The sequence below is a fragment of the Barbatula barbatula genome (genome assembly GCF_947034865.1).
Source record: "Barbatula barbatula genome assembly, chromosome: 14".
Classification (NCBI taxonomy): domain Eukaryota; kingdom Metazoa; phylum Chordata; class Actinopteri; order Cypriniformes; family Nemacheilidae; genus Barbatula; species Barbatula barbatula.
In genome coordinates this window covers 10,394,407-10,411,833 of record NC_136777.1, presented here as the reverse complement: position 1 = coordinate 10,411,833, position 17,427 = coordinate 10,394,407, and the positions used below count along the sequence as shown (strand labels likewise).

Sequence of the window (17,427 nt, the reverse complement as noted above, 5' to 3'; positions counted from 1 at the left end):
TCCACGCCGATACAGACCTGACAACAGAACTATCGTGTCTAAATGAAACGACACTTGACACACACTCTCCATTGTAACACGCACCGGCGAATCTGCTAGTTTGTGACCTGTTTACGTCTCGTAAACGAAAGCTTAACCACTCCGCGAAAATCACGACGTTGCGTTAATCGCGAGCTAAACCATACGTGGCTGTACGGCAGTCTCGCAGTAAAATCACAGCACGTAGTCGGCGGGGAGCGATAACAGTACCTTTGTGTCTAAATACATCGCTGAACACAAGAGTTTGCCGAGTCCTTTCTCGTCCACTCTCACGCATGCCGTGTAGATATCGTTTAAACTCATTCATCCGAAAGATGAAAAACGATCGCGCAAAAAAACTTAAGATTTTTCACCGTACCAGCGCGCAACGCGAACGAACACGGCAACCTACCTTTCGACTTAGCGTTGTCCCCGAGTAGAAATAATACGCGATGCCAAGCACCCACAGCACAGCGAAACATAATAAAATCCTCGATTTCCTGCGCATTGCTGTGATTTCGGATGGGATAGTACAGTGGCTGACTGGGAGATTCGTGCCGCGTTCGCGTTGAGCGTCTCGCCGTGCCTACAGCGCTCTTCCGACGAACAGCTTCAGCAGCGGCGGTGGTTGGACAGAAGAAGAAGCAGGAAACAGCCAGCATCACCGGGTTAGAGGGGAAAGGGTAACCGACTTTAATCCAATCACGCTCCGCAGAGACGCGGGCGGAGGAGGGATCGGGGTGGGGCCGTTTAGCCTGTACCTCTGAGGTGCACTGAGGGAGCATTGTTTGGGAAACTGTAGATGTTTGGAAATTATGTTATATCTTTTCCGCGAGCGCGTTTTATGATCACAAACGTGAAATATTGTCTTTCTCAAAACAGTTTTTAAACCAAGAGGAATCTGCAAACTAATTATTAGTTTTGCACATTTCATACTGAAGTAATGCGTAATATTTGAAATGCGTGACGTATTAGTATTTGGTTCAATTAAATCCTAATTTTGTTAATTTGTTTTTTAATTGATGCTTTAACAAACATATAATACGAATGACAAAAAATAGCTAAACAAAAAGTTACATTTAATATATTGTAGTAAGATCATGACGCAACCATACATGTTGCCTAATGTTTAACAATTTTCTGTTTATGTTTTTACTGCACTTCTCTCTAGTGTGGTTATGGGGTGTCTATTGGTTAGATTGCTTCCATTTTTGTTCCCTGATGTTTGATGTCAGCTGGAATCTTGGTCTAGTTTGAATATTTGAAGAGACATTGGGAGATTTCAAGGTAACTACAGTCGTCCCCTCCACTAGATTATTCACTCATTTACTTATTCATCAAAACAGTGGGCTTCTATAAAAACCTGTCAAAAATAGCTGTGTTATGAAAAAAAAATGCTTTAAATTACCAGCAGCTTGCTGTCATTATTAATGTAAGACGTAGTTGGAAGAGCTAGCGTCTTTGATTTTAAGGATCCATTAAAATTTGACTTGGAATCAGATGTTTTGAGCCATCTGATCATTTAAATAAAAGAAGAGTTAATTTGGAAACGCCAAGGATTCATTTAAATGACCTACTTTTCATGGGTACAAGCACATCAGACAGAACACTGGTGTACATACAGAAAAAAGAAACACTACAAAAGGTGCCGTTCAAAAACGCAGAGATTAGGGCTGTTTCAAGAGCTAAAACAGAATGAAATACTGTAAACATACAGTAGTGACTTAAAGTGTTGTTCAACTTTGAACAATTGAGATGTAGATTGGTGTGATCGTTTTGTAGACAAGATAAGGAACATTAAGACAGGATATCAGGCCTTCTACTTGTGAACCTGCTATCCTCTAGTTCCCAGTGCCACATGTGGCCAGTTTGACCCTGTTTCTCTATCTTTTTTACATGAGATTATTAAACAACTAAAGCTCTTTGGGTCCCTCTGTGATGTCATTCCTCCCTGCCCTTGTAAAGAATGATTTCATGTGATTGGCCCTGTTCTTCTAGATTTTATTAATAAGTGCCTCGATTCCGTAACTGTACCCGACTGTTTAAAGAATGCTATTGTTAAGCCCCTTTTAAAAATTCCTAATCTCGATCCAACAATTTTTCAAATTTCAGGCCCATCTCTAATATTTCCTTTCTATCAAAATATTGGGAGAAAGTAGTTCTGCACCAGCTAAAAGGAAAGATTTATGGTCTTAACACAAAAAACAGTGAATGCACAAGTCTGTCCAAGATATAAAATGTAACGTTACCATAAATAACTTACTAATTTTTCAAGTACGAAAAAGTACGAAATCAAATGCTTCAGCAAGTTGTGGGGATCAGAGAGAATATGTTAAGTTGGTTTCAGTCTTATCTTAAAAATAGAAGTTTCTCAATCAAGGTTGCTGCCACCCGGGTGATGTCCCCCTGACTTATTGTTTTCCCAATATATGCTTCCCTTAGATTCTATTTTTATAAAGAAGGATGGCTTGTCGTACCATTACTATGCAGACAACACCCATTTTTTATATGCCTCTGAAGCACAAAAATGGTCTAGACTCCCTTTCTGGATGTAAAAGCAAAGAGGTTGGCAATTTTTCTTAATTTAAACAAGAGTAAAACGGAGATCATTTTGTTCGGCTCCTTTGATTTTCCAAACATTGCCAAGTTAAATTTTGATATTTTATCATCGATAGCAAAACCATCTAAAAAAACGTGGGCGTGGTCTTAGATAGTGCACTTAAATTTGATCAATTTGAATCCAGTTTTTACCAATTGAAAGCGCTGTCTTAAGTATTTTTTCTTTTCAAAACATTGAAACTGCGATTCATGCTTTCCTTTCTTCTAGAATAGATTAATGTAATTCCTTTTATCTGGGTCTAAATAACTCTTTATTATTATCCAGAATACAAATGGTCCAAAATGTCAACTGAAGCTCAACTCTGATAAAACACATGTGCAAACTAAGCAAAAACTGCTGTAGTCAAATACAAGAGAGGTTTAACAAAAATATTTTGAGTCAATTAATATTTTATTCCTTTTTAGTTGGGTTTTAGTTTTTCTATGCTTCGCTGTATATGAAAATTAAACTTTTATTAGTAGTATATCTATTTTTATAAGCCTTTTTTTAAAACAAATATAGTACTGCCCGTCTTTTTTCAAGATTTACTTTCACCAGTCTTAGGTAATAACAGCTTCCATTTCTTCAGTATTTTGCCACTCTTCTCAGGGAAATAAGCCTAGTTTGAAACCGAATGCAATGGTTTTACATTTAACATCAGTAAGCATTATTCTACAGTCAAAACGACAAGATCAAGGCTTCATGCATTTACTCACACATCACGTTATATTCTACCTGCTAATAAACTTGACATCTGAAACTTCTTCACCTTGGGAACCGCTGACCTGAAATGGTAGCTCAGTCCAGCTTGGAGAATACATGCGATTTCCTTATGTTCTTAATTTATTGTATAAGATCTGTAATGCTTTTTTGGTCCAACTCCCCTTCAGCTCATCCTCGTGCCTCTAAATGTAAAATTAAAAGGTCTTCCTTTAATTATCATGACCCTGTAAGACTATACAAGTGGCAGAACAAGAAGGAAAGGTGAGGCAAGAAAAGTCTTGAAACTGGCATATTTAAGCAGGGAGCATGTTGCCACAGTTTGTATGGATTTAGGTTGTCTCAGTTTTTTAATCCCAGACTTGATGAGATCACATCTGGTATGTGTGGGCCTTCTGTAGAACCTGTTCATCTAACTTTATTATAAATTAATCCCAAAGACTGTTTGGAAGTATTCATGTTTCCTACTGACACACTAAAGCATCTAGTGTATAAAAGACATATGAACAGTACTGTAAATATATAATTTTTTCATGGTCAGGAAAAAGCACATACAGACAATAATTCTAAACCCATGAGTAAATCCAAAATCAACTTTTATACAATAATTGTCTAGTAGCTTTGATGTCGACTGTCATGTGAGTAAAATCAGGAAAGTGTCTGCATGACTAACTGTGCTGGAAAATCCTACTTAGCAAATGTTTCACGATTAATACCAGTAAACTGTGTGCGATAATCGTCTAACTGTAAACAAAATAAATAAGATGAAAAGCTAAGAATAAGATAAGCTAAAGAGTGAGAACTGTAAAACTTTCAGGAAACTTATGGAAACTAAAAATATCTCAGTGGCTATTATAAGTCAGCATGTTTTTACGAAAGCTCCATCTCCGTGGTAAATAACGTAGCACTCAAAACTAGCCATGATACTTTTAAAAACACAAAGTCAGCAGGGACCGTTAAACTTGATTAAAAACAGTATACTTTTGTCTTATAACACAAACAATCTGAATTCAAATCCTTTCTTGACATTGTTAAACAGTGCAGGTTTTGAAACGCGTCAAAACTTGCAATTCTTTAAAAGCAGGTCAACCTTGCATATGCGACCAGCTGGTTATTTTCACTCTACGCCAAAAGCCATGCTTGAAATATAGCGGTTTCGAAGAAATAACACTGGTGCTCTATTATAAACACACATGACACGTTATTATAACATTTGAAGAATGCACTATTCTAATCGTCTTCCAAACAAATCAGATAACAATCCTTGTGCTGTGAGGAAAAACAGGACTGTGCCAGCTTTTATTAGTGACCTGTCCATATAAATTATCGCGCATCTAAAAACTAAGAGCAGTGTTTGCTTTGAGCAAGAGCATGTTTGGCTTAATTTGGTGCTTGGCTGTCTATCAGGCTCCTAATTTGAGCATTCACTAGGGCTAATGATCTGAATCTCTTTTTTCTACATACTTGGCTCTAAGCCATTGGTCTGAGCATTATTGACAGTTTCTGTGAGCTGGCAGAGGTGCTCTCTGACACCTTTCTTTCTCTGTTCGTTGCTACCTTTTTGCATTCCTGCAGTCCCCTGCAGACCCGAGAAACAGTTGAGGAACCTCCATACAGACATCCAATCCATCCCTATGTGCAAAAAAGCATACATCAATGAAAGGGATACTTCACCCAAAAAGGACAATTCTGTCATCATTTACTAACCTTCGAGTTGTTCCAAATCTGTAAATGAACTCAAAGACATTTGGAAGAATGCTTATAACCAGACTGATTTTCATTTTACGGTGAAGTATCCCTTGAAGGCTGTATGGTTTTGCAACATCCTTCCTTCTCTCACTAATTGGAAGTGGGTGATACAGCTCGACTTCCTGCATCGTCCAAGTGCCAACGGACAACTTCAGCTCCCCACATGACTACTTTCCCTTTCTTTAACAGCTTTGTCAGCAGCTTGCCTAAAGGGGCACACACCGATTCTACAAGCTCCAGAGCTCGAGTGCCACTTGAAAGGCAGATGCTACGATCCTGTTCTTTGATTCCTCTATTGCCTGTAACATCATCACACCTCTTAGCCCTGCAGGCGAACGCCTCCACATCAAGACTGTGTGTCTCTATGGTAATAAGAAATGTTTGGGCACAGTGGAAGTTGAACCACCTGCAGCAGGACACCTAGAAGACGAAGGAGGCTTGTCATCGGCCCAGAAGAGAATATGCAGATGGCACATACTGGGAAGTTTCACACTGAGCACAGCTGCGAAGCCGCCAAACTTAGTTTTTCTCTTCTTTCTGAAGAGCCTCTGGTTCATGTGTAGGAATCATCAGCTCCACCTGTTTATTCCTTTATGATGTTCTACAAACTGTACTGTGGCCTTCCTCTCCTACGTCATGTGCCTGCTTTGACAATGACGACAAACACAATTCTCCCTCACGGATCCAACAGCAACGCATCTGCATTTGAAAAAATACACACTGAACACAATTTGAAGGTTTTGAATCTAAACTCTGTACCAGGCTGTTGTAGAAAACAGGACAGCTAAATAGGTGGATGAACAGAAGAGCACTTTGAGTGATGGCTCTATAAATGTTTAACACAGTTTTACAATACAGGTCAGTTGGGGTAGATTTTTAATTGGTTATTTGTCATCCAGGCGACACTTTTACAGTAGCCTACACAAATTTTATAGAGTCCACCTGGAGCAACCGGAGGTTAATTGTCTAGCACAGCCTACAACTATGAGAAGGGATTACACCAACTCCAGCTGATGAGAGACACTAGCTGTGTCCCATTTCTGGAAGATTGCATTCGAAGTCTGCATACGTCTCACTCAGCATAGCAAGTAGACACTAGAAATCCTACTTCCTTTCAGAGGAACTCTGAGGATGCATGAGTTCAATCAAATATGTGGGGTTTTAATGTGAAGTAATTTTCTTTTTCAATATCCTCAGTACTCAGATGTTGTAAATTAGGATTAGGAATTAACCGACTGTTTATTACTTTAAATCAAGTAAAAATAATCTGTATGATCATCCTATAAATCCTGCTAAATGACTAAATGGATGTATCATTTAATTCAAGACTGAGGACCCTCTGTATACTGCAATATTGTTTCTAAACTTCAGCAGGTCAAATCATTAAACTGACAATTTATACAAGTAAATAGAAGTTTTTAATTACAAGCAAACAACAACCTACAAAGTAGGTTTGGTTTAGAGCATTGTCAGTAGAAACCTGACAAAAAGATTTATGGTCTTAACACAAAAAACAGTGAATGCACAAGTCTGTCCAAGATATAAAATGTAACGTTACCATAAATAACTTACTAATTTTTCAAGTACAAAAAAGTACGAAATCAAATGCTTCCAACAAAAATATGTATTTTTCACCATTTATAACATCTAACAACATTTATGTTTTAGACATTTGTTGAGATTTTAGAAACATTTGCCTGTAAAATAATAACATAATAATAACAGTCACTTTACATTGAGGAGACTGGGAATTGTACACATCAGACTGTATACTTCTCTTCCCCTTGCCTTTGAGATTTATGATAGTGTGTGTAGCTACTGTACAGGTCTTTGAAGACTTCCTTAACACCCATTTGAAGGGTGGTGTTCAGAAATTTGATGTCCTTCTCAGCACAGCGGTCCAGAATGCAGTATATACCCTCTGTCAGATGTGCCTTGATTTCTGGCTGAAGTGTCACCTACGACATAAGATAAGAGTATATTGTGGGGTGACAGGAAATTTTCAGCAATCTGTGTTAATGTAATTGTTCTGTGCAGAAACATGAATCTCAGGTCAGTTAGAAGGTCAAACGCATTTCATACTGCAAGCTCACTAAAACAGGCTCTCAAATCGCCTCTTCCATTTTCTTTGAAACAACATGCACACTGAGATCTACGATTTTGGATCTCCTCATTATTTTCCTACAAATAAAATGGTGTTATGGCCAAAATTTGAACTTAAATCTTGCAGATTAACGAACATGGGAAAATTGTTTAATCAGACTAAGTTACCATAGTCTCATTCTTATAAAGAGAACAGATCTTTTCAAACAGATAACCTATAAAGAACAGATCGGAAATAACCTTACCCTCTGTAGTGCAATGACATACTGTGCCACCATGAATGCAGACGTGACTGTAAAATCTTCAGAAACACTGCTAATGTGAGTGTACATCCTCTCCACCAGCATGGCACACTTCAGGAGACTTTCTCTGTCTTTCTCACCGCCTGAAAAATAGTAACAAACTCATTTACATAAGATACAGTAAGACTCAAATGTGGATGAGAACATTCAAGGGTAATGTTCACAGTTCTGACTCTCTTTTTTTTATGTCAAACATGTAATCTGAGAAATAGAAGACATAATGTACTCCTGTTAAAGTGAAAAGGTAAGTAAGAGATCTCAATTCAGAAGGGATGTATCTACAGAGAAAAAACACCCGAGCTCCAGGATCAAACTCAACCTTCCTCTCACCATCGGGCTTTTTTGAAACTTTGCTTTTGAAATTCAATCCACGGAACCACTTATCTTTAATCGTTTTTCTATGAACACCACTCTGAAAGCTGCAAGTCTCATAAGGTGTATCATACCCCAAATAACTTGTTTTTCTTTACAGACATGAGATAGTACCCAAGTATCAGCAGACAAATAGCTCTATTGATAATGATTCTCTGGTTAAGAATAGGACACTTTTATGTCACTAAGACAGCTAATTTAATAGCTTGCAAATAACATGCCCTTTCTTTTCTTATTTTGACAGATACACAGCCAACAACAGTAGCTGACAAAAAGGATTTTGAATTAATTTAAGTTAAATCTGTTTGTTTACAAAAGAGTTTGCTTGAAGAGGATTTTACAACTGAGGGATGAATAGCAGCAAGAAGAAATGTGGCCCTGACATTCAAACAGTATAATAATAATAGGGAAATGACAATAAATATGTACAGCTGATTTAAACAATTTGGGCTGAATTAAATGAAGTACTCCCTCAACATTGAGCAATCTATAAAAGCCGCATGAAAAACACAAGTGAAAATGTTAAAAAACCTTTTTATTTTTTAACTGCTTAAATTAATAATACAAATATAAGAAGCATGCCTACCTTTTTCAGTCTCTCCTTTTTGTCTGCCTTCATACATGACTGACGAAACCAGGCGATAAAAGCAATTCAGAAACACAGGTAAAGCCTTCAGCATTGTCTGTAAATATTTCAACAACAGTTTGTCAATTGTAAATTCGTGCATAGCTGAACTTATTGTAAAATTCACTAAGATTATATTAACGGTGGTTTGTCTATCCAACATCAAGCAATCCTACAAACACAGAGAATTGAAGCCCTGGACAATTCCAGCATTCCTCGTTTACCAGATTCCTCTTTTAAGTCTTCAGTCTTCAAGCAAACCCCTCTCATCGTGGCTATTTTTTCTACATACTAATCTGGACTCTTATTAAGTGCAAATGAAACGCCTCTCTCCAGGGCCTTCTCATGTTATCACAACGTAACAACACATTTAAATTAAGATAACACAAAAGGCATGCCGGAGAACAAATTTACAGATCCTGTGTTCGGTGTTCACTGAAAAACATATTACTAATTCTTGATGCAGGCTATGAGATAAAATGTTCATTCACCAGTCTGTATTTTGGGTGATAAAAAAATCGGGGTTACTTCATATAAACAGATGTCTTAAACCTGACTAAATCTAATTGGAGCTGGCATGGATTATACATCCACTGTCTAAATCAAATTAAAATATATTAATTTCAGAGTTGAGCTGTTCTTTTTTTCAACAGTAATACATTCTGCTGACAATAAGACTATCATAACTTCTGTCCCAAGACACTCACCAGAGGGTAGCACAAAATGATTGCAAACAAGACTTCATGGATGGCCTCAAAAGCAGCGTGGTATTCTTCCATTGAATGGCTGTCAAGAGGCACAAACTGCAGAGCACCCAGCACCATGATCACATGGTGTGGATTTGAGAGGTGTTTCTCCCCCTGACGGAGCAGGACGGTCAGAGTTTCCAGGGTTGGTATCGTCAGCGCACGGGTCAGAGGAGGAAGCTTGCTGGACTCCTTTAGCACAAACTGAAAACAGACATCTGTGATTTTCAAGTGGAATGTTCTGACTTTCTCTTTTATCACAACTCTCAAATGGATACTACTAACTCTACCTTAAAGGTATAGTTTACCCTGAAATGAAAATTCGGTCATCATTTACCCACGCTCTTGTCATTTTAAACCTGCATGACTTTCTTTCTACTGCAAAACACACAAGATATTTTAAAGAATAAAATGGTCCCAATTCACTTCTATTGCATGGACACAGAAAAAAGTCAATGGGGACCAACAGTTTTCTGTTACCAACATATCTTAATTTGTGTCCTGCCGGATAAAGATAACACGAGGCTGAGTAAGTGATGACAAATGTTAATTTTGGGGTGAACTATCCCTTTAAATAAACCTGAAATAATATCATGACAATAATCATGGTTACTAGTGTGTGTGGTCTATGTCACACTGACTACAATACAATATGCATTACACATCTTTTAAACTTTTTTCAGAAATGAGCCATGCACGCACAACAACAGATCACTTTCAAACAGAATACTTTCCGAACTGCACAGCGAAACTTGAGCCCAATGTTATAAATTATTAATGTCAAAAGTGAAGATTACAAAGATTGTGTTTTTGTGCACTAAAGACATTTTAGGTGTGAAAGCAGCAGCAGGTAAACACAGTTTGTGGTCGAATTGGCGATGTAAACCCTGCCAGTGGTGCCTGCGAAAAAGCTGCGGTGATAAAAGCACCCTGATAGGCTGTGTGCACGGTTTTCACTCAGTGAACTCTATACCAAATTTAGATGAGACTTTGAAACTTGCGATTTAGACTGGTGACTGAGCATGATGTGGTTTACAATAGGCTAAATATCGAGGTTATCTTAAATGTTTTTTGTTAAACGCAAAATTCCTTCCTTAAAGTGGCCATTTCATGAAAATCAGACTTTTTCAATGTTTAAGTGCTACTGTTTAAACGGGTCTCTGGTGCATCTGCCAACTCAGAAAATGTTAAAAATTACAGCCCAGTAACGTTGTTTATGTGAGCCCATCTCTGCAAGCCTGTGAGAAAACATGCTGTTCAGATTTTGCTCCCTTTCTGATGTTGATGATATAATATTACCGCCCCTTTATCTGAACGTGTCCACCCAAGGCGCTGCCGCCATTTTTGTTTTCGCAAGTGCATTTCTCATTCGCTTTATGTGACTGTGGCAAGCAGGGTGGGACGAGAGGCGTCAAGTGTGCGTGCGTGCACCGGTCTCGCATCTCTCACGGATGAGCTTCGGGAGGATAAAAGGATGAGCGACAGGAGTGAATGACGAGAGAGGACCAGGACCGGCATTTTAAGTTCATTTTACTGTTTTTTATTTAATTAATAGTTGTATGTATGCCCGACCCCACCTCCTTCCTTCCTTCCTTTTATGGAACTTTGTTACAGTGACCCTTCTTGTTTTATGGTTGTAAGCACAGGCGCACAGCCCTGGCTGCGTTTTCTGCTAAAAAGGGGGCGGAGACAAGCAGCTCATTTACACTTAGAGACACACACCAAAACAGCGAGTTTCTCCTCCCATGCAAAACTGGACAATTAGTTAATTAGTTAATCTTATTACTTAACAAAAGATCTGTATTTTGAGCTGAAACTTCACAGACACATTCAGTGGACCCCTATGATTTATATTACATCTGAGTAAAAGTAGAAACAAATCTATCCTTTATTTGTAAAATGTGTCATTTCTGGCAAAACTGCTAGCCGTAATCCAATTAAATGACTCTTAAAAAGTTTTAAAATATCCATTATATCATTGCATGTAGTGTGCAAATTCTGGTTTTATTAAATTCACATGGCCATGGAACATTCCTGTAAATGTAGTGACGAGGGAGACAAATTGATTGTAAAATTGGCCCCCTATTGTCGTTCTGGAATCATACAAATGTTAGTCCAAAGAGTCCTTTGAGGCAAACATATTATAATGCAGCTGTTTTTACACAGGCAATGAATTTTCCCATCTTAGTTAAGGCTGAAGAGGAATTACATTAAAAACTCATGCCTTTCTGTTGTGCTAGTTTCTTATTCTCATTTGAAAAAGAAAAAATTAAGAGAAAAACAAATTGAAAACAGGTACTGAAATACTTACAATGAGGCTAGATATGAATTGTGGAGTGATGAGCCAAAATGCCTTTGAGCAACGCTCTAGAAACACGCAAGAAGCTAGCAGCTTTATTAAAGTCACGGCTGACAGAATCTCCTGTGAAAGACAAGAGAAATTAAACAAAAAGATGTCACTAAACGTACCTAGGAAAAAGCACAAAAATACTATTTTGCAGCCTTAAAGAGATTGAGTGCACCTAAAAAAAGAGAGTGCACCCAAAAGTAAAAATTCTGTCATTCTTTGCACAAACATTTGTAATGCAATAAAAAAAACACAACTACACTAATGGGCTTACAGTGTGGTGTCCTCCTTCAACCTTTGACACCACAAGACTTTCTCTGAGCATCAGCAGTATTACATGAAAGTGCTCCTCAGAACAGTCAGACACCAGTTCATAAAGCAGCTCCTTTACTGCTCCCTCCAACTCCTCCACTTCTGACAAAGACATCCAAGAGCCTGATAAAATGATGGACAGACTGTGTTTAGAACAAGAGGTCCACAACATTGCTTATTAATTCATGTACAAAAAAATGAAACATTTAAGGACAAACCTGACAGCAGTGCATGGATGCTCTGCAAAATCTCAACATGGAGCTCATCGACATCATCTGCCTTGGTCTTTTTTGCCGCCGTATAGAATGCAGAGAGATAGTTGACTGAGGAAATGAGAAAATCCATCGGACGTGGTGATGGGTGCAGTTCCTTAAGTATCTGCTGGAAAAAGCTCCGGTAGAATGACATACTGGATATTTTCACCCTCCTGTCCTCCTCCGAGCTGCTCTGAGCCATGTGACAAACCCTGGCTAATTCACCCTTAAGCATGACTGTTACCACTTCAACAGAGAAGGATTGTCCGAGGAGACTGATTCCCTTTCTTGTCAGCACGGCCTGAATGACTGGCTCCATAACAGATGTGGCTTTTTCCAACAAATGAGTCAGAGTCTCATCAAGCTCTTTGCTCTTGCCCAGAGTAGCAATGACTTCTTTGCAGAGCGTGCTTAAAGTTACCAGATGGAGCTGTAATGAGCAGCGCTTCCCCTTTGATTCCACAGCATCCCCAGACAGGACCCCCATGGCACTGTTACTCTCGACCATGAAAGAGGTGAATTTTTCTAGATTGAGACACATGTTTCTCTTCCTGTCGATGATGACCTGGATGAGGGACTGAATGAAGTTCTGAACCGAATGAAGAAACGACAACCAGGTGGGTCCATCCAGCCCCGTAAAGAGGCCTTTACTGCATCGAGTAAACAGGGATGTCATAACCGCCTCTAGGAGACTGCTTCCGTGGATGGTTCTGAGGATGGTCGAAGAGTTTGTCACCTTTAGTAGTGTAGCCATGACACTAAAAAGCTCTCCGAGTAATCCTGTAACATCTGAGGCACTTTCTTCACACTGGACAAAATTGGCCATCATGAACAAGCATAAGAAAAATTCTGAATAGTCCTCAGAGGACATCGCAAAACCATTCAAGATTTGCGTGACTTTGAGAAGTGATAGGAAACGCTCCATCTGAGTTTCAGATATCCGTATTGAAGATCTCATTTTGACCGAGTCCAAAATCTCCTCTCCGATAGCTTTCAGACGCTTAAGAGACGGCGTCATGCTGGTTTCTCCATCTTCTTCCACGCTTATTTCAGTGCAAGCATTCAGAAGCGACGGACAGGTCGACCGCAAGTGTGAAGTTTCGAGAAGTTCGATAAAAGCTTTGATGGTGCATTTTATCAGCGCTGAGTACATTTCAGGAAGTTCACAAAGAACCTGTGTTTCAAGTAACTCTCTGCATATGAAGGAGACAGAGACCCCGGTGTTTTCCAAATTGTTTCCAGAGGCAGGAAAGCTCTGGAGCAAAGATGACAATACACAGTCGGCCAAATAAAAAATGTCTTTCTGATCAAGATAAGGAGCGAATAATGCTAGGTTCGAGGATATAAGAAACCAATGCGCTGGCATGTACGTGTTTGCGTTGATGGTACAAAGCTGGAGGTCCCAAATCTGGTCACTGTTTGGTGTTAATGAAACTTCTTGACTGCTTACAATAAACTGAGCAGTTTCCTTGAGAAGCGGCTTTTTGCTTGCCATTTCTTCACCTAATACCGTAGATGATCTGAGCATGTGTATCTTTAGCTTGTGGACAGCAAGCAGTTTCTGTAGCAGTTTACCAAGTGGACTTATGACCTCATCCTCTACGTTCTTTAGTGTCAGAGATCTATCCACTAAACTAGTGGTGATACTTTGGGAATCACCTGGAGATGTGTATCTAAAACAGTGAATCCGGAAGAGGGTATCCACCTCCACCCAAGTGTAAGCAAGCAGAAGAGTCACGTTTTGGATCCGTTCCCTCCATGGACCTCCTGTGACAAGATTCTCCTCAAACTTTTTCAAAAGATCTTTAACCACGCTCAGCATCTCCTCCATTAGATTCTGCGTTTGTTTCACGATCGGCACCGGGGTGCTATTGTCCAAAGTCTTAAAACTGAACAGAACAGCATTAAGCAGCAGGCCCACAGAAAACGTTTTCAGTGCAAAATCTCCCATTTCCTCCTGTATGTGGGGAAGCAGATAATGCTGCATCCTTTTCAAAATGAGCCAACAGATCTCAAGATTTTGGCTCGGAGGGGTGTCTAGCAGACACTGACTCAGGGACTTCTGTATAGTGTCGGGCAACAGCGCCGGTCTTAATTCATCCACTGCTGGCCGACAGATCACATCAAGCAACTCTTCAAAAAGTTTAGGCAGCTGTCTGAGTTTGCCGTAAGTTTGCAAAACGGCAGACACGAGCGCTTCTCTGGCTTTCTTAACACGTAGTTCCGTGTCGTCCACATCAACCCACACAGCTGATAGAAGTTCATCTAAATCTGGCTCCAGGATATGGTGATTCAGAGTGAGGAGAGATTTGAGACAGCGGTACCAAGCTGGGATGCCCATCTGGGCATTGTTGAATAAAAGGCGAGCAAGTTTCCTGTAGAAATTGAACTGCACCTCCTTGTGTTGGATTTTGTCTACGGCCACATTATAAATATCAGAGGCCAAACAGGAGTTGAGGAGGTTTTCCATGGCAAGCAAAGCGAGACCCCAGTTCGATGCATTGAATGTCTGCTCGATATCCATCTCCTCTGTGAAGCCCAAAGCAGTAACAAGCTTAGTCATGAGATGAAAGCCCACCAGTTTGTTCTCTGCCCCTTTACAATATGAATCTAGAGTAAACTTGTAAAGCAGAGGAAGAGAGTTGGACTTTACAGCATAAGATAACACCTGTTCCTCGTCGCTGTTTCCTTGGACACAAACGTTTGATAGAATCTTTTTGACAGGACCAAGCAAGCCCTTTCCTGCATGGCTCCTCTTGGCACCAGCATCATCCTCTGACACCAAAACTTCTTCTCTGTAGGACTGTAAATGATCAGCGGTGAAGAGAGCTGACTGAAGAACAGCGTCTACTTTGCTGCGGAGTTCCTTGCTCAGGTTTTGTCGAATCTTAATATCGTCGTGCTCGGTCCACACCCTGGTGTTCAGTAAGTGTCTCAGCAGCAAAAGAGGCTGAAGGAGGTTTGCTGTTACTTGAGAAAACACACGGTTGGAGTTTGCCTGCTGTTTCTGAACGGTAAGGTATGTGCTGAGAACAAGGAGGAAAACTTCAAAGATTTTGAGCGACAGTGGCTTTTCACTATTTTTCTGCTTTAGCTTCATGCTAGTCAAACCACAGAGTCCAGACAGGAGCTCCACCAACAGCTCGTAGTTGGCTGTGTAAGTCACAGAGAGAACTGGAGAGGTCAAGATGCCACTGCAACAGCTAAGAACAGTGTGAAGACTCACAGAGGTGAGACCTAAGGTCCTTTCCAGAATCCTCTCATTGATCATCTACAAAGAAATAAAACAAATGGGATAGGTTAGCCACTAACCAAAATTCTATATTTAAAAATGTCTTTGTATAATTATTATAAAAATGCATTGTAAACTACAAAATTGTTTTCTATTACAAAAAACTTTTGCTAATCGTGCTCATTTTAATATGACAAGTTAGCATTATTAATCATTTTAAATTTATAGCAATATATATATATATTATACATAAGTATAGTTTTTTGTTTAAAATATATATTTAGTTACATTTTAAAATAAGCTTGTATATTTACATGAGTAAATGCATTAACTAACATGTATAGTTTTTAGCATGTATTAATTAATAATGTTAACAGTTAATGTCAATACAATCAAGTATGTTAATTCATGGCTTAACTAATGTTAACAGTTACTTTATTAAATGTTAGTAAATGGTGGAATTAACATTGATAAATGATAAATAAGATTAATAAATGTTGTAGAAGTATTGTTCATTGTTAGTTCATGTTAGCATTATGCATTAACTAATTGTTAATAAACACAACCGTATTTTCTCAGACAAATATGTATGATCCCATATCAATGTATGAATGTCCCAAATATCACCCGAAGAAAATCTTGTTGTTTAGCCCTGAATGCCTTGAAATTCAGCAAACTGCAGTAGTGGTGAATACCTGGGCTACTGTGGGACGAAGGTTAATGGTCTTTCCTTGACTCAGCATGTTACGAAGTTTCTTGCTGTGAAGGATATCATCTAGGTAGGTCCATAAACCCTCCACCACCTCCAAAGGCACCTCCACTTTCTTATTGTAAAAACATGCAAGCGCATGGCTTGTCCAGTCAAATAGAACCTTCAATAGGGAAAACAGATTTTTTTATTTGCTGAATGAATGAATGAATTCATAACAATGTTTATGAAATGTTTAAACATTTGTATATGCAGTCGAACAAGTTATTCACCTGCTCTTTATTAGGAAGAAGGCATTGGGTTGAAATCCATGCAAATCGAGCAAGCTTCAGTTTGTCTGGCCAGGGTGTGCGAGGGTTCTTCAGCTTCAGATGAATGCCAGAGTAAATGGCAGCCATATTTAAACACTTCTACTGTCTAAAAGAAAACAAACACAGGTTATCTTAATTTGTTCATAAAAAAAACAGCTGACACTGTCTAGACTATTGAATGAAATGATGAAAATCTGAACAGAGGGGAATTGCCCACTAGATGGCCACTCGTCATTAATCACACTACTTGCATGCAACACATCAAATCAAACATACAAAAGTGTAAATTAAAAGCGTAAAAAGTAGATCTGCGGGATTACACTGCAGTCAACTTTTAATTGAAAGAAATTGGGGGGCTATAATTAAACATATCAAAGCAGCCTATTACAAGGAACAACGAGACTCTAACGTTACAGAACAAGGTAATTTGCAACAACTACAGGTACAATGATGCTCATTGCTCAATATAGTTAAAGTCCCAATCGCAACACTGTCAGAAGACTCCGTGATATCTGTAATTGAGATCAGTTTAAACAATCTAGCTAACACGCGTGACATCAGCTAAAGTTACCGAGTCTCACATGAGACAAACATCAGAAAGCACGATAAGACCTTATGAAATAAAACGCACAGTAGGATAACATGTAACAAAATACGCATATATTTGACAGAATCCGTATAACTTTCATTTTACATACATTTTCATCACACACGTGCTGTAGCTGCGCAGAAGAGACACCCCGGCGCTAACCTCCACACTTTAACCCTAGACAGTAATAATCGAGAAAGAGCAACAACCGATTCTGGAGGAAGTCATGTGAAATGATTGATAACTAAACTTTTGTATATATATCTATATATATATTTCATTTTGTAGAGATATGCAAGCAATGTGTTCTGTAGGAAGGCCTCTGTTAAATCTATAACACGTAGATTTTATAAATAAGGTATAGCTATTGAAGACTTAGCAGTTAGCATTTAAACTGTACAATCTTTCAAGCTGGATTTGATATACACATAACAACACC

General features: G+C 38.9%; 2 protein-coding genes and 1 long non-coding RNA gene across 4 annotated transcripts in view; 1 reads left to right on the top strand and 2 right to left on the bottom strand.

Annotated features, from left to right (window-relative positions):
• Window positions 1-684, bottom strand: part of galnt2 (UDP-N-acetyl-alpha-D-galactosamine:polypeptide N-acetylgalactosaminyltransferase 2) — a 52,067-nt gene extending 51,383 nt beyond the window's left edge. Inside the window, exon 1 of one of the 2 annotated variants that reach the window (XM_079473483.1) lies at window positions 431-684. In XM_079473483.1, the coding sequence (XP_079329609.1) occupies window positions 431-526 (96 nt within the window). In that variant the 5' untranslated portion in view covers window positions 527-684. The remainder of the gene's footprint in view (window positions 1-430) is intronic. The other variant, XM_079473482.1, reaches the window with a different exon arrangement.
• LOC306903939 lies at window positions 155-6,491 on the top strand. Its single transcript, XR_013787589.1, has 3 exons — window positions 155-701; window positions 1,190-1,305; window positions 5,276-6,491. It is a non-coding gene; the product is annotated as an uncharacterized lncRNA (long non-coding RNA).
• Window positions 6,487-17,174, bottom strand: urb2 (URB2 ribosome biogenesis homolog). Its single transcript, XM_079473481.1, has 10 exons — window positions 17,098-17,174; window positions 16,361-16,505; window positions 16,075-16,251; window positions 12,112-15,418; window positions 11,856-12,016; window positions 11,546-11,656; window positions 9,196-9,438; window positions 8,450-8,546; window positions 7,435-7,574; window positions 6,487-7,044 (listed from the first exon to the last, which is right to left on the bottom strand). Exons 2-10 carry the CDS (start codon window positions 16,484-16,486, stop codon window positions 6,847-6,849), a joined length of 4,560 nt encoding a protein of 1,519 aa, XP_079329607.1. The 5' UTR covers window positions 16,487-16,505; window positions 17,098-17,174; the 3' UTR covers window positions 6,487-6,846.
• Between the last annotated feature and the right edge of the window lie 253 nt (window positions 17,175-17,427).

What these genes read in the sequence shown, in the direction of transcription:
- urb2 (XM_079473481.1), bottom strand. Translation starts at nt 16,486, where the DNA reads ATGGCTGCCATTTACTCTGGCATTCATCTGAAGCTGAAGAACCCTCGC. An exon ending in TCATTTTGTGCTACCCTCTG is followed by an intron (nt 8,547 to 9,195) that starts GTGAGTGTCTTG and finishes AAATATTTACAG; the next exon opens with ACAATGCTGAAGGCTTTACC. An exon ending in AAAAGGAGAGACTGAAAAAG is followed by an intron (nt 7,575 to 8,449) that starts GTAGGCATGCTT and finishes ACTATTTTTCAG; the next exon opens with GCGGTGAGAAAGACAGAGAA.